Source organism: Mustela nivalis, assembly GCF_964662115.1.
Source record: "Mustela nivalis genome assembly, chromosome: 13".
Taxonomy (NCBI): domain Eukaryota; kingdom Metazoa; phylum Chordata; class Mammalia; order Carnivora; family Mustelidae; genus Mustela; species Mustela nivalis.
Window position 1 is genome coordinate 68,807,210 of NC_139032.1, and position 27,721 is coordinate 68,834,930.

Genomic DNA, 27,721 nt, shown 5'->3' on the forward strand with positions numbered 1-27,721 from the left:
AACTAAGGTGGTAGAGCAGTTGAAAGGGAGGCCTGTAAAACCCCAGTCTGAAAGAAGCGATTCTTTATGGGGAGAAGCGAAGACTGGAGGCTTGGCCACACGGCTGTCTCCAAGGTGCTGGAGGCATCATTACAGGGGCTGTTAGACCAGCTGTGGTCCATCTCCCTGGCAGTCGGCAGGGCTGGAGACAGAGTGCATGCAGCAGAAATGACACAACCCAGAGTGGGAGCCAACACAGAGCAAAGGGGGTTGCAGCGTCAAGGCGGCAGAAAAGTCCGTGGGAGCACTGCCCGTGAGCCCCTGAGGCATTGGGCCCGTCCCAGGGGTTCAGCCTGTACCCATCTCGTGCTTGGGCGCCGGCTTGCACCGGTGTCTTAGCCAGAGCAGCTGGAGGTAATGCTGACACTTGGTGTCGAGTAGTGGTCATCAGCCGGAGTCAGGGTGCCTTTTGTCCGGAGGCATTTTTGGTTGTCACCCCTGGGGAAGAAGGGTGCCAGGGCAGGTCAGTGGAGTCCAGGGACCCTTGTGAACATCCCGCAGGGCAGAGTACAGCCCCCGGAGTAAAGCCTTTTCTAGCCTCAGAATGTCAGGAGAGCTACTGTTGAGAAGCCCCAGGCCCCACGAGTGGAACGTCATGGCCTGGGCTTTCTCAGGACTCCGGCTGGCTTATGCCAAAGCCTTTTTTCCTCCGATTACACCGAACCATAGAACTGAATGGTTAGAAGACTGTTAAACATTTGCTATTCTAAGAAAATGTGTGGATTACATTATAATCATGTGTTTCTTAGCTGTCTGCTCTACTTTGGTTTAAAAATATTTATATTGCTAAATAAGCGACTGACTCTTTGTATAGGGAAACTAACATATGCATTAGAGCTCTGGGGAATATGTAGCAGACACCACCTTCCACGCTTCCTCTGGCCAGCTTTTTGCTAGCCAGTTAATCGCCGTATTCAAGGACTTCCAAGGCAGGGACTGCCCTGCATGCAGTGAGAATGTGGTTGCTGAGCCCACAGCGTGGCTTTGGGTGGGGAGGATTCCCCAAGGGCCAACCCCGGCCAACACAACGGGAGGGCTCTCAGAGAGAGCTGCCTCAGTGCACAAAGCACTGATGTCTGGAAATGTTGCTACTCAGTGACTCTGAGAATAAATCACGCTTTCTTGACTTAATAATACATTGCTATTTCTAAATAATATAAGTATATGTTGTGTGCGTCCATTTGTAAACTTCCAGAGTCTTCTGAAATCCAGACACAGCATGAAAACACACGCTATATTTGATCCTTGCATAAATAGCACAGATTTTAATTTTATCCCAGTTATGGATATCTGGCGCGTGCACCGATACTCTGGGCAGACTGGTGTGAAATTTAATTTGAGCAGTTAAACACAAGGGTGAGAGAGTGCAAAATAAACAAGCACACGCATTTCCAGCCCTACAGCATTTGGTATGTTAATGGGAAAAGCACCCAAATCCTCTCTCTCTTTTATTTTTTCCCTTGTGACAATCAGATTACAGATTGTCTGAAAAGGCACAAATCCTCCCTATCTCCCACACCACCCCCAGCGGGCCCCCCCAACACACACCCTGAATGTTTCCTGCAGCCATTTCATTTGTGAGCTTCTCTGAGTTAGAGCTGGAGTTCTAGTGAATGAAAACCTACAGGTCCTTTGTTTTTAAAATTTGTTATTAGAGATTCCTTTGGTTTCAGGAGAAGGAAAACGGTCTCCTTGAGAGCATCTCAGAAGGGGAAACAGGAGTGGAACTGGAAACAGTGGGCCGTAAACGGTTTGCTTTTCGACAGGCGGGGATGGAGATCACAGCTGGGCGAATTACGACGTCTGTGATCTTTGGAAAGTTACTAAGAGTCCCGTCCGTTGCTTTACTGATTTGTAAAAACAGGAATACCTCCAGCCTAAGAGAGTTGCCAGTAAAGGTGCACCATTGGAGCACACAGGTGCTTAGGAACCATCCGTTCCCTCTCTGCTTAGGGGCATCTCTGGGTCCAGCTCAAATAGCACATACTAAGGAGGTGCTCAGGCGGGCTGTCAGTCGTCATCGCGCTGGGGTAAACCGTGGCGGCCAGTCTCATCCCCTCCGTTAGCCACCTGCATTCAGGAATTAGCAAGCACTTCCCAGCCTCCCTCCTCGGTATAAAGATCACTCTGGGGATGGAGTACACCAAGAGGCTTTGGTCTTACAAACACTTACCTGGACCAGAAGATGCTGTTTGGGGAACAGAGGGAGAGGCAGTGTGCACATGAGTTCATGGACACCCACGAGAGGTAGCAAAACCGGTTGAGTTCCTTCCTTTATTCCAAAGACAGAGCGCGTGCGGACCGTCAGTAAAAACTTCCATCTTTCCATTCAATTTGTTTCCACAGAAGAGCGAGTTGTCCCCATCGAAGTGTGCCGTTCCAAACTGTCCAAATACTTGCAGGGAGTAGTTTTCCGCTGTGATAAGTGCACCTTCACCTGCTCCAGTGACGAGAGCCTCCAGCAACACATAGAAAAGCACAACGAACTAAAACCTTACAAATGCCAGCTCTGCTACTATGAGACCAAGCACACGGAGGAACTGGACAGCCACCTTCGGGACGAGCATAAGGTACCTGCCGTCTTCCTGCTCTCACCCCGCGGCACCCCTGTGGGGATCGGGCCTGGCCGGGACACTGAGCTCCGGGTGGTCACGCCCGCTGGGGGCGAGTTGGGACTAAAGGTTGCGGGCACGTTTCCGACTTTTTTCATGAGAGGTCATGTTAGGAAACTGGAACACAGAGATGAGCATAAGGAAAGTCACCCCGGATGCTGCCACCAAATCCACCTGCTTGGCCTTTTTTATCTCTTCTCTGCCCATTTCCCCTTGTTTTACCTAATTCTGGTGATACCACATGTAAACTACTATGTCATCCTTCTAAAAAAAAGTTGTTTTTTTTTTTTTTACTTGACAACCTCACAGGAGTATTTTTCCATGTTATTTTAAATGTATCATCACAGGAATTGACGAACTTTCTCTATAAAGAACCAGATAGTCAATATTTTAGGCTTTGCAGGCCAGATGGCCTCAGTGGTAAGCATGCAACTCTGCCTTTTGTAGCAAGAAAGCAGCCACAGACAAGACATAAATGAACGGGCACGGCTGTGTCCCAGCGACCCCTTGTTTACAGAAGTAGGCAGCAGGCAGAGGACCCGGACGGAGGTGCTGACCCCTGTTGTGATGGCCAGCCACCTTGTCCCTCAACCATGTAGGTCGTTTCCACTATTTTGCTAACTACTGAGATTTTCCAAAGCCTTGCTGTTCATGTCTAAACACTGTAAGGATTGGAAAAGATGTGTTTTACTGGGGGAGGAGGATTGATAAAAAACAGATCAGTCTGACCTAAAATAAGGGGTTTGTGAAGAAAACTTGTCTTCCAAAGGTGTGCTGATCGGAAGGCAGGGTCCTACAGGGCGGCTTCAGAGGGTTTATTTGGCACATGGGGGAACCAAGGTTCTTGCTTCTGGTTTTGTGGCTTGCCCAGAGTGTAGAGGAGCTACAATCTGTATTTGTTTCTTGAAAAAAAAAGCTGATTGAAATGTTTTCTAATTGACCCCAAAATCCAAAATAGCGAGGGAGTGTTTACTTAAGGCCCAATGAGAAGGGCTTTTAATAGTTTCTTTTTTCTTTTCCGTGTCCTCCTCCTCTTTTCTGGCTTTGCAAACCCCGAGTTATCAAGACTTGAGCCTGAATCCTCTGTGTCCAAGGGTTAGAATTTTTTCTGCGGGGTGTGGGACAGAGAAGGCTGTGCTTTACCATCCCTCCATAATGAAATGGTTTTGTAGGCACTTTTCTGCTCAGGAATGCATTCATTTTCTAATGTGTCTGCCCAAAACTGAAAGCAGAGAAGAAAAGCTTGAGTTTACCTCACTGAAAAACTTTCATAGCCTTTCTCAGTCAAACTTCCTGGGCATCTCTGCCCCCAAACTCAAAGGGTAATTTCAAACCAAGCTTTCTACATTTTTGCACATGGATCTTATTTATGTAACCACCTCAGATCTTTTTATTATAGTGTTCAAGCCTTTGGGCTGGTATTTTGGGAGAGCGCAAACCAGGAAGATAAATTCTCCCGTTGTTACACAGTTACTGTGAGTCACTGGTGAGAAGGTTAGAACCATACCTGCATGGAACTGAGGACTTCCTGAGCGGGCATGGAAGGTTGGGGCTTCAGGGTATCCATCAGGGCAGTGGATAGTGCCAGACGAGAGGGGCCCAATTTAGAGCTTCTGGAACCAAACAGACCTGACTTTGAATCTTGTCTCCACTGCTGACTGTACAACTTTAGCAAGTTACTTAAATTTCTGTATTTTCTGATTTCTAAATGGGAATCATTTTATCTTCCTCAGAAGTTGTGCAAGATTAAACGAAGTCCTGGTATATCCCACACTTTGATGAGACCCAAGGTGTTCCTCAGAATTGATCTGTGGTACCTATCAGAAAAGCAGTTAAGTTCCCAAAGAACTAAAATATATTTAAAAATCACTAATTATACCTTGCATCTTAGATACGGTCTTTTGATGTTATATTTTCACTATGCCATGTTATGTTCTTTAATTTTACTCTTTCTCATGGCTGACCAGCTTATTAAGTTCAGTGAGCACGTAACAGGCTAAAGAATTGCCACTTCCAGCATGCGTAATGATGTTCACCATCGTCTCAATTGTTGTTAAGTTTACGAGACTCCTGCTTATTACTGACGGCAGCGCTTTCTCCTGCTTTCTATTTCTCCATTTCTAAATGATGAGAATAAAATGTATGTCGAATTTTTTAAATAACTATCCAAGCACTTTTTTTTTTAAGATTGTATTTATTTATGTGAAAGAGAGAGAATACAGCGAGAAAGAGAGAGAACAAATGGGAGGTGAGAGGCAGAGGAAGCAGGCTCCTGCTGAGCAGAGAGCCCGATGCAGGGCTTGATCCCAGGACTCTGGGATCATGACCTGAGCCAAAGGCAGACGCTTAACTGACTGAGCCACCCAAGTGCCCCCAGACACTATTAACAAGGATAACAGTGCTGCTGAAATGGAAGTTCTGACTGGTAGGCAGTGACATACACTGGTTAAAAACCATCAATTAAAAAAAAAAAAATTCAATTTATTGGTGATTTCAGCATTTATGAAAGGGATAGGAGTATTATTGTACAATGAGAGCTAAAGTGACATTTGCTAATCATCCAAATAAAAGTCAAGGACCAAAATGCCTGGGTGGCTCAGTTGGTTAAGCATCTGCTTTAGGTTCAGGTCATGATCTCAGGGTCCTGGGAGGGAGCCCCAAGTCTGGTTCCCTGCTCAGTGGGGAACCTGCTTCTTACTCTCTTGCTTTACCTACTCCTGCTCTCTCTTTCTCTCTGTCTCTCAAATAAATAAAATCTTTTTTAAAAATGTCAAGGACCATAAGGCAAGAACAAAAAATTAAAGGTGTAAGAATTGGAAGAAATGAGACTACTTGCATTCACAGACAATTCACAGACAAGGTGACTTTGTACATGGAAAAATCTAAGTAATCTGTATTTTTTTTTAAAAAGCTGCAAGGATATTAGTATAGCAAAGTTGCAGGACATAAGGGCAATATGCAAAAATCAATTCCATGTCTACATACTAGAAATGGAAATCAGAAAGTAAGATTTGATTAATTTCATTTACGGTAACATCTAAAAGAATATAATATTTAAGAATAAATTTAACATAGGAACTGTGAAGGCTATACACTGAAAATTACAAGATGTTTTTGAGGAAAAATAAGAGAACTCAGTTAATGCAACATATACTGTATTCCTGGATGAGAGGACCCAATATTGGCAATTCTCCCCAAATTGATCTATAGATCTGATGGAATCTCTGTCAAGACCTCTTTTCTTTGATAGACGTTGACAGACTGATCCTACCATGTAAATGCAGAGGATCTAGAATAGCCTAAACACTATAGAAAAAGAATAAAATTGGAGGACTTTACCCTTCCTTATTTCAAAAGCTATTTTACACCAGAGCATGTGGTATTAGCATAAGGATAGATGCGTGGATCACTGATGCAGAAGAAAAAGTCCGGAAGTCAGCCCTCATGTGGTCAGTTGACTTTTTTCTTTTAACCAAGGGTACCAAGGTAATAAGGAAAGGATAGTTCTTCCACAAATAGTGCTTGAACAGTTGGATACCCACATACAAAGTAATGATCATTGACCCTTAATTCACTCCTAACAAAAAAAAATTATGTCAAAATGGATCATAAACTTCAGCCTATGAACTAAAACCATAAAACTCCAGAAAAAGACTAGAAAATCTCCTTGGATTAAGAGAAATTTTCTTAGATACAAATACAAAAGCTACAGACATTAAAAAGAAGAAAAATGAGTAAATTAGATGTCATCAAACATAAATTTCTGCTCTTCAGAAACACTATTAACAAAACAAAAAGGCAAGCAACAGATTGGAAGCAAATATTTGCAAAGTAATTATCTAGCAAAGGTTTTTAACCAAAATATACAAAGAACTTCTACAACTCAATAGTGAGAAGATAAAAACTCAGTTTAGCATGAGAAAAAAATGTGAATAGTCAAGTTACCTGTGAGGATACACAAATGACAAGTGATCACGTGAAAAGAGGCTCGGTAAGATTCATCTAGGAAAACGCAAAATAAGACAACAGTAAGATGTCACTATCCACCCACAAGAACGGCTGAAATTAAGAAGATAGTGCCGAAGTGTTGGCAAGGATGTGGAGAAACTGGAAATCTCATACAGTGTTGGTTGGAATGTAAAATGGCATATTCACTTGGGAGCATTTTGGCAATTTGTTTAAAAGTTAAACATCCACTTGCCGTCTGATCCAGTGAGTCTGCTCCCACATAAATTGGATGGAAAAACAAAATGTGCTATATCCATAAAATGGGATACTAATCAGTACAAAGAAATGAGGGACTCCTGGGTGGCTCAGTTGGTTGGGCCACATGATCCCCAATTCCCGGGATTGAGTCCCACATCAGGCTCCCAGCTCCCTCTGACCTTCTCCCCTCTCATGTTCTCTCTCACTTTCTCTCTCTCTCAAATAAATAAAATCTTTTAAAAAATACAAATAAATGAGCCTACTGATACATGGAGCAACATGGATAAATCTCAAGAAGATCATGTTAATCAGACAGGAGCTAGACACGAAAGATCACATATGATTCCCTATACATGAAATTTCTAGAAAAGACAAAACTGTGGAGATAAAGCAAGTTGGAGGTTGTGTGGGGCTGGAGGTTGGGAGAGGGAGTGCAGAGGTTATGAGGGAACTTCTCAAAGTAAGAGAAGAATTCTTAAATGAAATTGTGGTGAGGGTTGCACAAATGCATACATTTACTAAAACTCACTGAACTATTTATTTAAAACAGATGACTTTTATGATGAGTAAATTATACCTCATACCTAAAAGATTCAAGTTTCCCAGGACCTGACCCACATAGTAGATCCTCAAAAATGTTAATTTCCTGCAGGCTTTTTTCTTTCTTTCTTTCTTTTTTTTTTTTTAATGAACTTGATCCTGGGAACAGATCAATCTACAAGATGCTGGAGATCCAGACTATTGTGTAAACCACCAAAAATAAAGTGCAATAGACTTAGCCATTAGTTCTAAATTAAAGTTTACTTTTCCCTACCCCCACCCAGTAAGACTGTTTTGAGAGCATTGCTCACCCTCTTCTTCCACTAATACCGTGAGGTGATTTGTGTGGTGGAGAGAATCTGCAGAGGAAACTACAACACCGTAGGATGTGTCTCTCATCAAAGGATGTCGTTGAACAGAACTGGATCTCCAAAGCTGAACTTCTGAATTCTACCTGCAAAGCCTGGAGACCTCAGGAATGTCTCTGTCAAGTTGACTGGGCAGAATCCCGGTCCTTCAGGAAGGATCCTTGAAGTCAAATATCCGCTTCTAGTCAAGAACCAGATCCTTGCCTGTGCTGGATGCACGCTGCCCTGTTTATCCTCAGAAGCCCGGGTGCAGTACAAGAGGGATGAGAGCAGCCCTCATGGTGAACATGACACAACATCTTGTCTTCCTAGACCTTTATCTTTGCACCAGTGACCAAAGACTCACTTGCAGTCTCTTGGAATCTAAAGTAAATAGTACAGGCGATTTAAAATTTTATTTTTCATCCTTCAGTTCTGTTCTTTTCGATCTCACTATCTCTTCTAGAGACAGACTGCTCTATGCCTTCAATCCCTCCCTCTCTTCACACGCGCTTACCCAACGCGCTTACCCACACACACACACTCTGAAGCCCTCCGTTAGTAGCACCGTTTATTAGTAATGCTGGTGAGAGATGAGGACAACATTTTTAAGGACCTTAAAGTCATGAAGAAGAAGGAAAAAAAAAAAAAAAACCTTCCCCTTCTCACAGTTAAAAAACTCATTTTTTTAAAGAAAGTTTTTAAGTGTATGCGGTACCTTGTTAGTGTTCTTTATAGTTCTGGAGTCTCTTTGCTAGTTTAAGGAACATAAAAATATATTATCTCTAACTTGGTTTGCTCATAAAATTGTCATGTTCGCTATATTAAATTTAGAAGGATAGTCTATTCAGGCAATACACATTCACTAATTGAATTTACTTTGAAATGTTTTTAATTTTTTATACAAATGGAGCCTCAGGCGGCCAAACTCTAAGGAACTCGGATCTCTTACTCTTACTCTTTGCCGGTTTGGGGGAAGCAGCACGACCTTAAGCTCAGGAGGCATCACCAACATTTCAGTTATGCCAATAAAATTGTTCAGTTTTCTGGACCAGTAAAATCCACAGTGGCAGAAGAGTCCCATAGAACATTTGTGTCCAGCAAAGGAAATGAGAAGAAAGAAAACAAAAGAAACTTCTTTGATTCCAAATTATAAAACACACCTTTGGCCACATGTTTTGGGACTGCGTTTAATTTTGAAACTGAGTGCCAGCAGCTTTATCTTGATCGACTGAGGATTGATCCAAGCTGGAGGTTTCTCCTGAAGATTACATCACATCAGTTCCGCTTTTCGTTATAGTAGTCTTGTTTCTTGATTTGTTGACCACAGCCCCCGTTTCTTTCATGGATTTTGGACATAAGAAGTAGATGAGGAAAGAGCATTTTTCTGACCATTTTTCCGAGGGATGTGCCTGGTCGAACCTTACATGGTATTTTTTAAGTAGACATTTGAAGATGGTCTTTGCCTGTAACTTTTGAAATTATCCACTAAACTCTCCAAACTGAACGGCTCCTGCTAAAACTTACACTTAACGAGTCTCCATCTTGCCATTGGATGCAACGTCCTTAAAATGGAAACCGGTTTATTTATCTGTCTTTTCTTCCAAAATCTAGTCATGGTACCCTGCATACAGTAAAGTTTCTGATAGCTGTTTGCTAAATAAATCAATGTACAAAATCACTTTTCAAATCAAATATTTTAAATATCCTGTTTGTTCATATAAGCAAGAACTGGCAGCACCAGCCACACGTTGCCCTCTGGGTTTCAAGTTCAGGATATTCACAACAGCTCTGTTGGCCAGCAACAGGGTTCTTTGACTTTCTTAATGATGCCTTTCACTGGGCTTTCTTGAGTACTGGTGACTGCAGTTATCCTGAGATGCTCAAAATGACTTGGTTTTGTCTGGGTTTCTGCTAAGTTAGGTCAGCAGAAGCGTGTTTTCTGCTTCTGGCTTAGTAATTACAAAAGAAAGTAGATATTCCCCTTGACTCCTGTGCTCTGTACGTTCCTGGGCACTCTTCCAACCTCTACTCTTACTGTTCTTAGAAAGGTTTTTATTTTGAAGAAAATTTTTCAAAAGATTCTACTCCTCTATTCATCAAATTTTGGAACATTATAGTCACAGTACTTTTTTCTGCTGCCTTCTTGTGTTCAGTTGGTATCCCGTGGGTAATTTTTACACATTTTGTACATAATTTTGCATTTCTGCAGATGATTTGCATAATAATGGGGAAAGCTGGAGCCTTGTCCTCTGAAGATGTGAGTTCTAATTCTGGCTTTATCACTTAGCTTCTTGTGTGTTGCTTCCCTTATTTACAAATATAAAAGGTAACACTTACCTCTCTGAGTAGCCATAAAGGTTAAGTGATCCACGTGAAAACGACTAGATTAACTTTTAGCACATAATAGATATTTGGTAAGAACTGAAAATCTTTTAGAAAATGTTCAGTCTTATTAGCAAGCAAATTTTTATCACTGGGTACGACATTACGAAGTTCTTTATACTCTATGATCTCCCGTGGTTTTTATGTTACCAGTAAATTCAAACAGCATTACTGTGTGTCAGTGAGAGGATCGATCTTATACTCTATACTGAGCATATAAAGCTAAATAGGAAAGAGTTGCCACCTTGGAAGAATTTATAACCAAGGAGGGGAAACAAACTTAAATAAAGAACCACAAGCCAGCATGTTAAGTGCTTGATAAAGGTACCTGCAAAATAAGACAGCAGCACAGCATATATGGCTTATCTCCCATAGAACTTTAATACACTTAGCTGAATATCCCTTCTAAAAGCTTTTATGAGAGCTCTGATCAAAAGGCTCTGATCCGAGAATTCAAGATTTTTACCTGCACCTTGGACCGTCTTCCTCCAAGAAATCGTAGAGATGATGTTTTGCTTTCTCTGATTTCATTCCCATTCTGACTTTCCAAGAGAGGCAGAGATCGCTGGGTCGACCACCTGATAGTGTAAGTTAGAGGTTGGCAAACCCTGGTCCATGGACCAAATCCGGGCCCCTGCCTGTTTTTCTGTGGCCCACCAGTTAAGAAGGGTTTTGACATTTTTTAAATGGTTGAAGAAAATCAAAAGAGTACTATTTCATAACATGTGAAATTATATGAATTTCAAACTCCAGTGTCCGTCAATGCGGTGGTCTTGGAACACAGCCGTGCTCATCCATTGCCATACTGTCTGTGGCCGTTTTCAAGCTGCAGCAGCAGGTGAGTCGCTGTGACAGAAACTAGACGGTCCGAAAGCCCAGAATACTTGCTTATCTGGCCCTCTGCAGAAAGTGTGCCCACCCGTGCCATAAGGCCTTTAAAAATCTTTGCAGTGCTACACGTCCTCGGCGTGGGCCTGAGATGGGCATTTCTGATGTACAAGGCAGTTTCTCCGTATTCTCTGGTGTCACTTTCTCTGCAAATAAAAAATGTTCCCTCTGGCCTTTCTTTTTTTAACATGAACAGGCAGTATTAGGTGATGTGCTCAGCCTGACAGCATGTCCCTTTGAAGGGACAGATGTTAAGTGAGAAGTGGGGAGAGCTCTGGAAACATGGAGGGATTCTTCTTGATCACAGTCTCCCCCATTTAACGTCGGCTAAGTAATGTGAGGACAGGGGTGTCCGGTTTCCTGCTTTCGTTAGCCAGCAAGTTCACACCAGTCTTTCCTGTAAGACTGGGTTTGCCGCCGTAGTATGAAAATGCATGTTCAACTTGGTAGTATTTGTAAATCATGGAATGCTTCTCCCATAGAATAAGCCTCAAGTATGGAAATTCGTTCATCTGCTAGGGAAATGCATTCACTCTGCTGCCTGGCTACAAACCAAGACGCAAAAGGACACACACAGGTGTGGAGCTTGACTACCGAGCGTGAGCTCAGAAGGGCTAACAGTGTCGGCTCTCCATCGTTAACGGGGAACGCTTCTTGCTGGTTGTTGGCACTTTTTCCCACATTCTTAGTGGCCTTCACAGGGGACTTTGGATTTGCAGGCAATCACAAGTAACTTTCACGGGATATAAGGCTCTCTGTATAGTTTTATAGTCCGAGGGATTTTGTATTTGAACAGTCCAACCTTCAAACACACATACGGTTACTTCTGCCTTCCAAAGGCTCCGAGGAGCCAGATTCTAAATCTCAAACTCTTAGCTTTGCTGTTTCTCCCTCTATTGTGGACCTTTTGGGATATAAGGTAATACATTTCTGTGTACCTCCAGAGAAAGAAGGGACTTTCCCTCAGTGTGTCCTCCAATCTCCAGGTTCAGAAAGTAACTCACTGCTATGATCACTGTAGAAGCCAACCCAGACATCAGTTGGAACTTGAGTAAAAGTCCGTTTGATCCTATAATTTCACATCTGGCAATATAGCCTATAAAATTAAAGCTAAACGTGAAAGAAATTGTATAATTTATATACAGTAAGATTTATTGTTGGTTTCTAACACTAAAAAGCCAGGGATAGCCAAAGGTAAACTCATGGGAGGAGTCAGGTAAACTATAATCTTATTTACTTAATAAGATACATATGGAGTGATTAAAAATGATATTCATACAGAGAATATTTATACCATGCCATGCATTAAAAAAGGCAGGATACCCACTTGTGTGTTTTAATACAATTTCAGCAATTAAATACCCTACGCATGGAGAGCGGGATTACGGAAGTACAATACCTTGTTGACAGTCGTATGTGTAAGTAGTCAGACTTGAAGCTTTTTCTGCTCCCCAGTTATTCTTTGTGACCTGTATAGGAACGAAAGATACACTGCGTTAGAAGGAAGGCCTGTAGTAGGCAAGAGGTGAGCGCAGCAGCCGCTCTAACAGACATGGCCAACCAGCTGTGAATGAGACGTAGAGTGTCCGTCTGTCCTCATGGAGCTTGCAGCTCACTGGGGGCGGCAGGCCATAAACAATCAACCCCCGAATGGGATGAACTATAAAAGGGGAGGGGAGAGCATGTGGAAGCAGAGAGTAAGGATAATCTACCCACAAGGAGTTTAGGGAAGGTCCCCCTGGTGTAGTGACACAGAAGCAGGGCTGGAAGACAGGAGTGACTGTGTGAACGAGACCGCAGAATTGCAGGCAGAGAGAAGGGGCATGTGCAGAGAAAGGCCCATAGTCAAGAGCACGGCGTATCCTGGAAACGTCCATGAGTTCAGGGTGGCAGCAGTGGGCTGTCGAAGATGAGCCAGGGTGAGCAGAGAGTTGGCCATTTCTAACTACAGTGAGAAATTCAGATTTTACCCTGTCCTCAGGGCAAGCAGAAACTGACATGAGTAGATTTACATATTTATTTTTACTCTCAGACCACACTGGAGAATCAATGCAAGAAGGGGCAAGAAGGCATGCTGGGAAAGCAGCAAGGAGGGAGGGGGCGGGGAGCTTGCCTTATTCCAGGTAAGATGGTGGCTCCACGGCGCGGCAAGGGGGGTACCTAGAGAGTAGGATGCCAAGTGAAACAAGGGCGACCGAGAAGACAAGCACCAAATGATTTCACTTCTATGTGGGATCTAAAAAACAAGCAAAAAGAAAAAGAAATAGACCGATAAATATAGAGAACTGATGCTTGCCAGGGAGGAGTGTGGTGGGGGATGGGCACAGTGGGTGAAGGGGAGAGGGAGAGAGAGGCTCCTGGTTGGGGAATGAGTCAGTGGCAGGGAAGGGGGGGAACAGGATGGGGACTACAGTCAATGGTAACGTAATAGTAATGTATAGTGTTCAGCAATAGCCACACTGGTGGTGAGCAGAGCTTACTGTAGAGACCAGTCACTAATAGTATGCCCAAAACTAGTGTACATTCTGTGTTGACTGTATCACAATTTTTAATATCACTTTTTTAAATGAATATGATAAAGTCCTACTGTCTTTGAGAAATAATTAAAATTCCAAATAATAGGTCAAAAAAAATTTTTTAATGCAGGAGGGGGCCCCTGGGGTAGCTTAATCAGTTAAGCATCTGACCCTTGGTTTCAGCTCAGGTCATGATCTCAGGGTTGTGGGACCAGGCCCCACGTGGGAGCTCAGCGAGGAGTCTGCTCAAGTTTCTCTTTCCCTCTCCCTCCACCCCTGCACTCACTTGCTCTCTCTCAAATAAATAAATCTTTCTCTTTTTTTTTTTAAGATTTTATTTATTTATTTGACAGAGATCACAAGTAGGCCAAGACGCAGGCAGAGAGCCCAATGTGGGGCTCGATCCCAAGACCCTGAGATCATGGCCTGAGCTGAAGGCAGAAGCATTAACCCACTGAGCCATCCAAGTGCCCCAAGTAAATCTTTTAAAATAGATGAATGAGTGAATGAATGAATGAATGAATGCAGAAGGAGTCTTCCTTTTGTATTAATACTAATACTGGATGGCTGATTGGGGATTTAAAGTTTAGTAAGAGCCCAATACTATAAACAGTTTTTCTTTTAAAATCTTCTAATTAGGGGCGCCTGGGTGGCTCAGTGGGTTAAAGCCTCTGCTTTCGGCTCAGGTCATGATCCCAGGGTCCTGGGATCGAGCCCCGCATCGGGCTCCCTGCTCCACAGAGGAGCCTGCTTTCCTTCCTCTCTCTCTCTGCCTGCCTCTCTGCCTACTTGTGATCTTTGTCTGTCAAATAAATTAAAAAAAAAAAAAAATCTTCTAATTAAGTAGCAAGATTTTTAGTTTTTAGTGTAGTAAATCTTTTAATTACCTAACAAAGCCTTTAGAAATCTCCAGGACAGATAAATTCTGGGTTAGCCCTGGATGAACGTCATATCGTGGAAATATTATATATTCTTTTAAAATTGTGCCGAACCCAAGATGTTTCCCAATGAAGGAATGATGGTAATGGGAAAATGAAAAACCCAGAAGGGGGAAAAGAAAAAAATAACATTTGGTTTTGTGACAGATCTCCTTCTGTCACCATGAGCTCGTTGAGAAGCAGGGGCTTCTATACCTTGCGTGGGGCCCGGGCAGGGAGGGGGTGGAGGTATCCTTGCGGAAGGAAGGAAGGAAGGAACAAGTAAGTGGACCAATGAATACGTATGGATTACAGAAGGTGTTTGAGGATCTTCTTGACCTTTCTTGGTTTGGTTATTTTCATTTCCTGGCAGGGGTCGCCACTCACACCTCTTACACACACCTGCTGACGCCCCGGCTAGAGATGGAAAGTGGAGGGAAGAGGTCAGAAAAGGCTCCCTTCTATGTACTGGTCACTTAAGGATGTGTTACTTCACACATATTTCAAAGTTAGGTAAATTGGAACCTTGCCTCGTTTTCCTGAAAAACTGGCAACCCAGAAAACTTTTTTATTCAAATATTTGTCATAAATGCTATTTGGTTAAAATGTAGAGTTTGTGGCTAAACATAACTTCATAAATATGCATTTACGATGCTTGTTCTAAGCGTTTCCAAAAGCCAAGATTGGAAAAGGCCACATTCCCAGAAAGGAGAAGGAAACTGCATTTTGGGGAACTATTGTGTTTCAGGTAGTGTGCTGACCTACCCTTTTACGAATGGGGACATGGAGGGTGGCTGTTGAGCAACTTACCCACAATCATGTGGTTAATAATGACAGACTCTGAACTTGAACTCAGATCTGTCAGACTTCAAAGCCCATCCATGCTCCTTGTTCTCTTTTTGCTTTTATGTCATAAAAACAAAGAAAAATCAATATGGGTCTGTAGGAGTGAGGCGTAGTAGAAAAATCCAGATAGGAAGGTGCTATAAGCAAAAGCTCTTTGAAGACTGTTCCTGTGAACAGGAACGAGAAAGAGAAATAAAGATTCTGAACTCGACTCTTCCTCCTTGTTGGCACCTTCGTCTACAAATTTTTAATTTTAATTAATTTTGCAAATCACCAAAATAAGATGTTGCCTTCCCTGAGTGCTTAGCATTGAGGTCTGCAAAAACATCTCTCCGTCCTCACGTTGACTTATTCTCGGAGTTCAGTGTTACCTGATTTCATGAACTGCATTATTACAGTTAGATCAATCCATTGTTTCTCTCATTTTAAAAGAGCTTTTATCCTGAGTTTTCGTTCTCCTTTTCAATGCTGCCTACCTTCTACAGGATGTTGTTGGAGCAATATTAAGTCTTTTCTCAGGACTGTCTTATTGGCCCTGGTACTCGGAGTCTCTTTCACTACCATTTGTCACAGTTGATGAGGATGTTCCCATCTGCCAGGCATATGGAATTGGTGGTGCTCAGCAAATCTTTGTTCCAGTCTGGTCCCAGAGGGTATTTTGGGATTATCTTATAAATTCTCCCTTTCCTCTCCTATGTCCTCAATATGTTCTATCTGTATTGTAGCAGCTATGGAAATCTACCTTGGAGTCTGATTAATAATGCCTGCTTTCCCACTTCAACTAAACTGTGAGCCTCTGGAGGCCAGGACTGGGTCTCTTTCATCTTTGTGGGTCCCTTTCCTGACCCCCAACAGGGGGAGCACAGCACCTTCCACAGAGGAATAAGCCCATCACCGTTGACTGTGGGCTGGAGACATTGTGTAGGCTTGAGTTCATGCTAACCTGTCATTCCTAATAATTCTATACACACAACTGGAGAGGTTCTGAAAATAGATTAGTCAAGAAGGTGAATTTTGTGCTACTGCCAATGTGAGACCCCTAAACATAGCCTCATTATAAAGTTTTCCCAGTGTGGATTTCCCTTGGGCATTATTTGGAAGAAAGTGTGGATTCCCACATTATTCTAACCACGTTTTACATAAATAAAAATCAGCCATAGTTAACACTTAGAGGGCTTTTAGGGGTTACTCTAGATTTTTTTTTTTATTTCAGGTAATCCCAGCCTTAATCGACAGGTTATGGCCCGCTTCAAAAACAGTAATACTCAAAATAACGGTGTTGTCTTCCATATACGGAGTTGGGAGTCCAATAGTAGTCATCTGGCTTAAGCTGGGGCCCCACAGCCTCCAGGCTGATAAAATCATGTAGAAGAAGGTTCTGACTCTCGTGATAGTTTTCAGGATACTCCCAGAGCCTCTTCGCCTCCAGAGGTATTTGAAATTTGGTAGTTTACAAAAGTTACACCTTTGAATTCAACTCAAAAAGAGCATTCTTGGACACCTACTCCGTACCCCAGGCTTTGTGATACTTTGATTTCCTGCCGGCTGGAGCTCGTGTTTTTTGCTGCATATGGTGAGGAAGGTCCAGTGTTCCTTTAAAAATGTTGGAACAAGAGGGTAAAGGACAGATCCACCCTTGGAACAGCCCAAGAGAAGAAAAGAGCTTCTTGGGCACGGGTGTTGTTTGGTCCTGGTTCCAAAAACACGGTCAAGAGAACGTGGTGGTAGAAAAATCTCTCCCCCAGGGAGAGCCCTCTTCGGTCTGTGGCTCATGATTCTGTTATTCATTTGGACCTTTTTCAGGTGAGCCGTAATTTTGAGCTGGTTGGACGGGTTAACTTGGATCAGCTGGAACAGATGAAGGAAAAGATGGAAAGCTCCAGCAGTGAGGACGAGGACAAGGAAGAAGAAATGAGCAGCAAGGCTGATGACAGAGGTTAGTCTCAGCCCTGCCCTTGGAGGCCCAGATGGCATGTAGCACGTCCATGGTGAGACAGAAGGGAGGCAGAAGGTTGTTGGAGGAGAAGCAGAAGGAATGATCCTTCTTAGTTAAGTAGCAGAACAGACTGACTTAAGAAACATGTCAGGGGCCATCTTCATAAACTATTACCAGCTATAGGAACTCCAAGGAAAACAGACTTTTTTACAAACATATAGCTATAGTTAAGCCGCTGCCTTCGGCTCAGGTCATGATCTCAGGGTCCTGGGATCGAGTCCCGCATCAGGCTAGTTTTCAGGATAGTGATAGTTTTAGCTATATGTTTGTAAAAAATACATGGGGATGATTTGTTTTTAATAAGGAAAATTGGTGTTTAGGGAATCTTCACAGTAAGGACAGGCAGACAGTGAGACAGGACACTGTAAAGCTGTGGGGGAATGTGAAAGAAGTTTCTGTTAGGCACTTAGGTAATATTACTGCTGCTGGGGCTAAAATTGAAGCTGGGGGGCAGGAGAGCCTGCGAAAGACTTGAGCCCTGGGCTTTTCTAGAAGTCCCTCTGCCTGGTTCCTTAACCCCTTGCTGCTCTTTTTGCCCTGTGAAGAGGGAGAAAGAGGCCAACAGTTTTCATTCAACCACGTGTTTTTAGGGAAAGGTTTTGTGGGATTTTTCTAATAGTTTTCCAGTTTCCTCTGAGTCTATAATTACTTTTTTTTTTTTTTAAGATTTTATTTATTTATTTGACAGACAGAGATCACAGTAGGCAGAGAGGCAGGCAGAGAGAGAGGAAGGGAAGCAGGCCCCCTGCTGAGCAGAGAGCCCGATGCGGGACTCGATCCCAGGACCCTGAGATCATGACCTGAGCCGAAGGCAGCGGCTTAACCCACTGAGCCACCCAGGCGCCCTATAATTACTTTCAAAATAAAGTTTTCCAGAAGTATATTTAGCTGTAGACATACATTTATATGGTCGAGAGTTGGTGTTCTATTGTTCAGCATAGCACATTGTGGAAATCCTGGGACAGTGCATATCAGAATATGGGTTTGGGATCTGTTAGGTTGGTTATTGCGGATTCATCAAAAGCACATGGTTAACAAATGTGAAAAATAAGCATAGATACAAGAAGAATGATGTTAGTTACCAGCATCGAGCTTCCTTACATGCCAGATCCAGTGTTGGTGGGTTTTATAGAACCCTTTTTCTGTCATCTTCTATAATGTAAATGGTTCTGCAGTTGGCCACTGGGATCTGGCTTAGAGTTGTGGAAGGCTTGGATGAGATCATGTACAAGACACCAGCCTAGTTCCTGGAAGTAACCACCACATAAATGATAAACCCTGCAATGTATATGGTATTACTAGCATTTTACAAATGGGGAAATAAAGACCCAGAACATTTAAGCACTCAAAGGAAAGGAAAAATATATCATAACTTGGAGACTGAATTTGGGTCTTTTGGCTCCAAAGGCAAGATCTCTGCACTACATCCCCAGTCCACGTCCCCAACCCCTTGGGCAGTGGAATGTTCTTCATCTCAGGAGACCTAACCGTGAACCCCCTTTGGGCCTAACTCTGAGGTATACTTCTACAGAGTATCTTTGTTTTTCCTCCTTGCTCTGTCTGCAGGCTTAAGAAAGCCTGGTTGGTGGCCATTTCCCTCAGAGATTCTCCCCGTCCTTTTTCCTGACCTGCCCCACTCCCACTCCATTCCTAGCATGACATCATCGCAGGAGACCACAGGTTTGCCATGTGAGGGGCCAGTTAGGCCCCTCGACCCCCACTCCCACCCGCCGAAGACAACAGCAGGGACTGCCAGCTCTTCAAAGCCCCTGTGCCTATGGTCAGCCTGAAAAAGGAACTGACGGAGAACACAGCCTACCATTCTAGGTTGACTGCCCTTGTCAAGTCACAACTTTTACTAGGAGAGGCCATAATGATCCATTTCTTGCAAGGAAAATGGCTATGATCTAAGGAAGCATGGTTCCTATTTTTCTCTCTCTTTTTTTTTAACATTTTACAAATATGTTCTTAGTGATGAATTCTTTAACGTCTGTGCACTGTTACCAGAGTTCTCTGGAAGAGGATGCTTTTGACAGAGGGTACAGAGGCTCCTTTTGCTTCATGATGCTCTGTGCCCTGCTGTTCCTCTCCAGGAAATAAATTATTCCTCGTTGGATGCTATGGCTTTTTTTAATCTCTGAAGCTGAGCACATACGATTTTAGAGGTTATAAGCGCGGCAGCGGCAAGAACCCCTTTTAGTCCTCCCCTCCTCTGTGATTCCTCCTAAGTGAAAGCATTGTAAATTAGAAAAATAGATGGTCGTTAGGGATGGGGGGCACCAGGCAAATTCCCTTGCTTGCCTATGCCCTTCGCACGGGTACTGGGGCATCAGACCAGTTCAGTTTTTGACTGGAAAGAATTTCATGGTGTCTGATTGCTTCTCATCGGAAAGTGCAGTATCCACATTCGTGAGCGCTAACCTCATAGGGAAAAAGTCTTGGGGTGGCGGAGCATGTATTCCTCTCTGAGGGTAGGGGATTTACGTGAGTAACTTCTACTGATGCTAATGGGCTTTCCAAGCCTACCCCCCATCCCCCTCGTGATTCTTGAAAGAACAGCCTCCTTTGTCTCATCTCCTTTGAATCAATTTTCCACCATCTAGGTATATCCTTGCCAACAAGAAGAAATGGCACACAGTAGCCTCGGGGTGTTTTTGCCAGACGTTCTGTCTTCTAGGAGTAGAGCGGGAGGTGGCTTTAGCACAGCTCTCGGGAGTGATGGAGAGCTATTTGATGTGTGACAGGTAATGACTGGCCTCCTCCTTTGAGGATGAAACAGCATGAGCCATTGGAAAGAATAGATGACTGGTTTCATGTTTCCTAAGGGTAAAGGAGCAAATGTGCCAGGAGTATGCCCCTCATTGGCAGTGTAGACTTTGATCAGGCACACTTGGTTTGGGGGGCTCATGTCCTTGTAGCTCCCCCACTCCCTGCGCTCTCTCCAGCACGGGAACCGGAGACTGACCACGGCCACACCACAGGTCCTGCCTAGGCAGCTCGGAGGGAATTTAAAAGAGAAGAAGCGAGGCATGAAGAAATCAAAATTAACCCAAGCAGAATCCTCCCCACCCCCTCTCATTATGCAGTTGGGAGGAGTCAGGAAGGCATTCTGTTGATTTCTTGCCCAAGATAATCCCTGCTAAGGAATTAATGCGCAGAGCAGATGGTGCTGTCTCATTTCCAATGAAAAGAATCAAGGAAGATAGTCTGTGCAATTATTTTTAATGGCTTGTGTGGTGATCTTCTTAATTTGTGAGAAAATGTTTCATCTTTTGTTAAAACTGGCCCCATTCACATAGCTTTTTGTGCTAAAGATTAAGGCAGCACAGAGACACCTATCCTGTTATCATCATCCTGAGGATCTTATTAGATGGAGTATTTCAACCAGGAGACACCCCCCCCCCCGTACCGTCTTGTACGTACAGGCACAGAGCAATCCGCTATGGAGAGATGATGGACATTTCCCTTCCCCTGCCCTGCCTTCACTTTGCAGCGTGGCTGCAGGCCTGTCTCGGTCCTGCCATTTATTCCCCTCGGGAAGGTGGGCCCTCTGTGGCATAATGAAAGACATAAGGCCTTGGGACTCAGGAGAACACAAAGGCCATATGAGCTCTCATCTTTGAGTTTGCCAGGGGGAGTGGTCTGTAAACAATTAGCTGGCCGGTCCACTGTTTTTCAGTCCCCTAGCATGTGCCCAGCGCCATGGAGAAAACAAAACGACAGTCAGTGTTTGATGTTGACAACAGGCCTGTCCAGAAATGTCTATACCCCCACATTCACAAGTACCACTGACAGGGGTAGATGCCAGCAGCCGGCCAGGGTCCCTCACCAGCTCAGGACATGTTTTCACACACCAGCCTCCCTGTTGGCCAGGATTCCCGTTCACGCTAGGTTCTTCGCTCTCAGCTCCCATTCAGGGCCCATAGCTACCCTGTGAGGTGCGGATTAGGACATCCGTGACAGGTGAGCGCAAGCTGTGAGCCCCCCGGCCTTACTTGGAACCAGCTGAAACTCTGAAGTCTGCTACGCGGAAGCTGGTCCAGTGTGTCTGTGTTCTTTTTAGCGAGCAAACATAAACCTGTGTGGGATAGGAAATGGATAGTCGCTAACCTGGGAGTCACTGACAGAGCGTCCCTGAAGGGGGAGATGCAGCAGACAAACCTGCTGAGACACTATTGGGAGTTATTTGGGCCAGAAAACCCCAGATTATTTGTGATGGGAGCAGCTGGGGCCGTGAGGAGGCATGGGGAGGCTGGGGGCCTGGGAACCAGGGGTGGTTCTTGAGAACTAGCCAAGAAACACCTCTAGGTGAGAAGCCAGGAGGAGAAAGAGTAAGGCATCTGGAAATGGCCTTCACGGATGGTTTTACAAGTGCAGGTCCTAATGAATGTGGACTTAACTCTTCTGCCCCCTCCCACAGCAAGCACGCAGGTAACAATTCTGCTTTCTCCTCACAGATCTGATGAGATTTTCCGACCATGGGGCTGCTATTAACACCGAGAAACGTTTTCCGTGTGAATTTTGCGGACGGGCATTTTCACAGGGCTCTGAGTGGGAAAGGCATGTGCTGAGACACGGCATGTAAGTTGAGCCATCCCAAGCCATCACTTGCCCAGAGAAATGAGAAGTGGCAGGGAGAGCAGGTTCTTTTTGTTTTGTTGTGGTTGTTGTTGTTTGTGGGGTTTTGGGGGCGGGGGTTGGTTTTTTGCGGTGGTGGTTGTTCCCCTGACAATCCATAGAGCCTTCCATCTGTGTCACACTTCTGGGCATGGGAGGAGAGGCAGCTGTCAGGAACTAGGCTTTGTGCTTTTTTGTTGATTTTTTTTTTTTAAACGGTCACCCAGACACAAGTCAAATGAGAAAAAAATCATCTTTATGAATGACAAATCCCACCCAAGTCCTCGCGTGGAAGTTTAGTGCTATTCTTCAGCCAGTGTCCCTTCAGCTTTCATTAGCATGACATTCTCTGATAGAGCGTGGACCGGGGTCAAAAGATCTGGCTTCTGTTCCTGCCTCTGTGATGACTCATTCCCTGAGTGGCCTTGAACATGCCCTCGCACCTCTTGGTGCCTTCAGTGCTCTGCCTCGGGGACAGAGCCAGCTTCTGCCTGCCTCCCAGGTAGGTGGGAGCATACCCATAAAACACTTGCAAGATCCCTGAACATAAAATCGTCCTCTAGACAAGGCACTCTTAGCCCACGAGACAAAGAGAGAACCTAGGAGTTAGTTAGTACTCAAGTAGAAAATGCCCCGGAAACCCCAAGCATCTAAACTTCAGAGAAGGTAACTAAACTTCCCAAACCATGGGTTCCATCTTCAGGTTTTTGTTCTTTGTTTCTGTGATTTGTTTCTGAACCTGTCCATTAAATTTTCACCTGAGTTCCTCTTTTTATTTAGTCTTATTAAATATGGCCAGTCTCCAAGCTTGTGAGTTCCACCGATGAGCTTGAGCAAAAAACGGTTCTCGCTACTACCACTTGTGACCTGTGACCAACCCAGTAGATGAGGGAACATAAAATAATCATGTTAATGTGTCCACATTACACATGGTGTAATTAAAACATAGTATAATAATGGCTACTTTTGTAGATTCACATCTTTGATAAGAGGCCAGAAAGACATGTCCTAAGCATAACAGGTAGCAAAGATAAATCACTGGCAATTTAGTCCTACATTTGTGGCATTTTATGCAAAGGAAACCCCAAGGTCTTTTTAGGAGCAGGGAAATAAGGACACTTTTTTGGTTTAATTGGAAAAAAAAATGCATACTCACCTGTCTCTCCCATCAATGTTTTTCCAGGGCGTTGAATGACACCAAGCAGGTGAGCAGAGAAGAAATCCACCTGAAAGAGAGTGTGGAGGACAGTATTAAGATGCCCTCTATAGAGGAAAAGGAGGATGACGAGGCAATCGGGATAGACTTTTCCCTAAAGAGCGAAACAGTAGCCATTTGTGTAGTAGCTGCTGACAAATCTCTCCTGGAGAATACAGAGGCCAAAAATGAATAAGCGTTTGGTGAAATTCTTAATCAAACCGTACTTGAACCGTGATGAGAAAGTGGGAGGGCCAGCTTGGGCTGAGAAGGGGGGTGGACAGAAAAGAAGACAGAACAAAGCTGCTTTTTAGGACTGAACAATCTATTTTCAAAGCACTGGTACCTGTGTGAATGAGTATGTAAATTAAAGTTATTTAAATGGTTGGAATATGTGGCTCCTTTTCCATCACTACACCTATTCTTCCGGATCTCCATCATGGAAGTGTCATTTGTTGTGGAATATGGAAGCACCTCCCGTGTGCACGGTGTGCTCTGTGGCGGTCTTGGACAGGATGTGGAAACAGAAGCTCCATGACAGTAAAAGACTTCCCTTAGGGGAACAACTTTTTGACGCACATCTTTTGGTGCGTTTTTCTAGTTTTAATACCTTAAGCTTTTTCAAGACCTAACTGCAGCCGCTTTGGGAAAAAACAAACAAACAAAAAAACCACAAAAAAATCAAAAACAGAGAACAAAAAACTGCTTTGCATAAAACAGTCACCTGTTTCCTAGTACCTCAAACTTAACCAAGGGAATTCTCTGCATTTGTCAGTACTACCTGTCGTCGTCGTGGTTAAATGTAGAGAGAACTGCTGGGCAAGACGGTGAATGGAGAAAAAAAAAAGAGAGTTTTAAAGAAAGGAACACAAATTGTGCTTAAAATCCCCACGTGGGTTTTATTTCTTAAAATACTGTGATTTTTTTAATTATTTTAGTAAAAAACAAAACAAAAAAAAGAAACAGACTTTAATTATTAGATAACTGTTTGTGAATTGTCATCCTTTATTCCAGGTAAGCTGTTTATTAGTGTTCAACTATAATTTAGAATTTGGTAGATTCATGTGAGCTAATTTTACGGTGACTGTGGAGTTTTGTTTGCCATATGTTTATTTTCTATCAATTTGAGTGTTACAAACACAGCACAATTCAGTTTTGACATAAATTGTTTTTTGTGTGCGTGTTATTGTTTTAATTTGGGGGCAAGGGAGATTTAGGTTTTTTTTGTGAATAGGAATGTTTTTATTTTAAAACATGGAAATAACAAAGAGGTTAGCTTTTTTTTTTCCCCTTAATTTAACTAAAGAACCAAACTTTTTGGCACAGCTATGCAGCTTGTGGGCCAGATGAGGAAGTCCTCTTCACCCTTTTGTTGCTCGTCAAATTAACACATTATCCGTCTCACACAAATAATTTGTTAGAATGGGCTGGCTTTTGTGTGTGATTTTGAAATCTGTGTTCGGTTTTTGTTTGCATTGTGTTTGGGGGAGGGTTTTTCATTTATTTTTATGGGACAAGGGGATGTGCTAGAATCCCATCTCTTTGGTGAGAGTGGACAAGAAATACTTATATCCTACATGGAGCCTGGAGAACTACTTTTTTTTTTTTTAATCTATCTGCCAGCTGCTCTGTTTCCCCATATTAGCTTTTTCAGGAGGGAGCAGCTTAGACTAAATCTAAGTCTACATTTATAATATGTTCTGATTGTGAACAAAAGGTTTCATTCCAAAAAAGTAGAAAAGAACTTTCCTTGAAGCCTAGGTTATAGAGAAGCCTGTGTGTGTGTGTGTGTGCTTTGATGCGTGTGTGCTCATGTGCGTGTGTGTGAGTCCTTTGGTTTTCATGTTTTGTTTTGTTTTTGTTTTTGTTTTACTTGGAAGGGTTGTGGGGGGGCGGGGGGAGAAAGGGACAGGGAATTGCTGAGATGACAGTGTCCCACACAGCTTCAAATAAAATCCATGGAAAGATACTGCATTTGTGGAATAAGTGCTTACTTGAAAAGCATGTTCTTCTTTTATTTTCTTGCTGTTAAGAAATTTTATTTGTAGGGTGTTTGTTTTAATTTAACTTTTTTTTTTTTTAGGGATGGGGGCCATCATGTGGAAACCAGAAAATGGGGAAAGTGTGATCTAGACAAAGATAACATTTTATGTCCATATTTGTTTTTAATTGGCCTCATTTCAAATGTATTAAACAGTTCCATACCTGGATTGGGTGTTTGTAATGGTTACCAAAAAAACAAAAAAACAAAAAAACAAAAAAAAAAAAACAACAAACAAAAAAAAAAAAAAGAAAGAAAGAAAAAAAGGAAAAAAGGAAAGAAAAAGGAAAAAAAAGAAAATAATTGTGACATGCTTTTATCACTACTTTATTTTTCAAATAACATGTAAATATTGTAATCCATTGGATTTTGTTTTGCTAACCTGTTAATAAAAATATGGGACCATTATCCTTTTAACAGGGCTAGAATGTCATTTTTTTTTTGTTTTCAAACATATACCTGATATTTTGTGGCCGCACATTTTGGATGCATTATTATAATTCTGTTGACTGTAATGACATAGAATTTACAACTTTTTTTTTTTGTTTAATTTATACAGAGGACATTTTTTTTTCAGAGCTTGAGAGAAGAAGATAAATAGCAAAATGAGAACCTGTTGACTCCAATAATCAGTGTTTCCCGATACTTGATAGGAGAGAGGGAGATTCTGAGTTCTTGAAGCCAAGGGTTTTAAAAACAACAAAAACACAAGTAGGTTATTCAAGTTGTTTGCAACATACATTTTTGTAATGAAATGTGAGAAATTAATAAAGAATTTTTTTCACATGTGTCTATGTGCATCTGTTGTAGATCATTTACAGATACGAAATGTAGGAATAATAACATAGTGTTGCCTTCACTGCATGTACAGGAGAGCTAATTGAAGCCATTGAGCCTATACAGGTATGGAAAACAAAGGTCCTATTAAAGTGAGGTGTGAGCTGATTTTTAAAAGTTAACATTTCTGCTCAGGTATGTATCACCAATTGGATTTTTATAGAGGAATGTTTTGCATCAAAAATGTAAATCAAAATGGTGTGTGAAGGTTTAGAAAGAGGAAATACTAGTGATTAAATGTTGTCTGCGGACCCTGAATCCATGGGGAATTATTTTAAGCCAACAGCAAGACAAAACCACTGCCACAAACTATCTTACTGTGCATCCTGCACTGGTAATTGTTATGATTAAAATATTCTTTGAACTACCCTGTTATAAAAACAAAGGAAAAATTAATAGGTCATGAAAACTAGAGGAAGAGTAAATTAAAAATCAGCACCAACTGTAAAACTCAGCTGATTTATAATGTCTGTCTTCACCAGGGTTAGAGGAAAGGTTCATTGATCTTTTGTCCAGAGCACATTCTAAAAATGTGTTCCTCACCCATTCTTTGTCCCCTTTATCTCTTCCACAGAGGAAAATTTTTAAGCGTATAAAACAAAATGGGAAATAGATAAGTTCAGAACCTAAAGGAAAAAGGAGGATTGAGTAGCAACATAGAGAACTGGCAAAAGTGCATCCAAGAGACCATGCATAAGCCATGTATTTGGTTCAGAGCTTCCTGGCAGGCAAAGCAATGAAAGATCAAGAATCACATTTCTAGTAAATTTATTACCAAATGCTCAAGAGATACTCAACCTTTTCTAAAACTAAAAGTTAGGAAGTTTCTTCTATGTTTTTCTAAAGAAAGCAATGTAAAACTTGTCCCCTGCAAAACAGCTCTTATGGTCACCATCAAATATTTAATGAACAGTGTTTTTACTGAGTTGATGTCTAATCCATATTCCCACTTTGTTTTGTGGAAATGAAATGGAATTTGCTGATAGGTTAGTCATGGTAGCGGCTACAGCAAGGCAACTCCTTGGAACCATAGAGGTACACCTCCATCTGATACTGCCATCTGAACACATGAATCCTGGGATTATTGTTGAGAGCTTTGGGTGATCTACTTCTGTGCCTCACCCAGGAAGTAGCACACCTCACTTCTAGTCTTGCTGCAAGGGCTAGATCTGTTCTAGCCTTGTCTACCTGTGTCCCCAGGAACTTAATAGATGTTTCCTTTTTAAACAGTAGTGGGGGACAGAAACCCTCTATTCTTAAAACACAAGATACTGGTCTCATCACCTATGCCCTTAACTGGTATTTTTGAGCAAATATTTGGTGGTGGTCACTGCATAACAACAAATGACCAACACGGCACCTTCTCCTGACACCTCATGAATGATGAGGCCAGAGGGACAACGTGGGAAAAATGAGCAGCACAGGAGGTCTGGGACTTGCGAGACCACTAGCTACCTCTGTGGGTACTGGTAACCCTGGGGGAAGATGGCCTTGACTATGAACGCCTTTTCTCTGTCTAAAAGCTCACATTTTGATTTAGTAAAAGCATGCGAGAAATTGGTTCCCCATACACATTTGGAGGGTCTTTAGCCCTGGGTTTAACCAACATTACCATAGGACGTGTTCTTCCCTTGTAACTCCCTATTTCAGGGCCAGGGGTGTGATAGGGGACAGCACTCGGTCACAGACACTGAGATGCTTTGAGGTATTGTGCTCATTATTCCGTGAAAATGCCAGTT

General features: G+C 42.7%; 1 protein-coding gene and 1 long non-coding RNA gene across 10 annotated transcripts in view; one reads left to right on the plus strand and one right to left on the minus strand.

Moving 5' to 3' along the window:
- ZNF462 (zinc finger protein 462) overlaps positions 1-25,935 on the plus strand; it is a 139,229-nt gene extending 113,294 nt beyond the window's left edge. For 7 of the 9 annotated variants that reach the window (XM_082696833.1, XM_082696832.1, XM_082696830.1 and 4 more), the window contains 4 exons: positions 2,386-2,609; positions 17,100-17,232; positions 21,750-21,873; positions 23,093-25,935. In XM_082696833.1, coding sequence (XP_082552959.1) covers positions 2,386-2,609; positions 17,100-17,232; positions 21,750-21,873; positions 23,093-23,300 — 689 coding nt within the window. In that variant the 3' untranslated portion in view covers positions 23,301-25,935. Of the gene's footprint in view, positions 1-2,385; positions 2,610-17,099; positions 17,233-21,749; positions 21,874-22,265; positions 22,412-23,092 lie in introns of all 9 variants that reach the window. The other 2 variants (XR_014302285.1, XR_014302286.1) reach the window with 2 other exon arrangements.
- On the minus strand, positions 2,624-13,093 carry LOC309847099. Its single transcript, XR_014302306.1, has 3 exons — positions 12,417-13,093; positions 7,709-8,128; positions 2,624-4,264 (listed from the first exon to the last, which is right to left on the minus strand). It is a non-coding gene; the product is annotated as an uncharacterized lncRNA (long non-coding RNA).
- Positions 25,936-27,721: the final 1,786 nt, after the last annotated feature.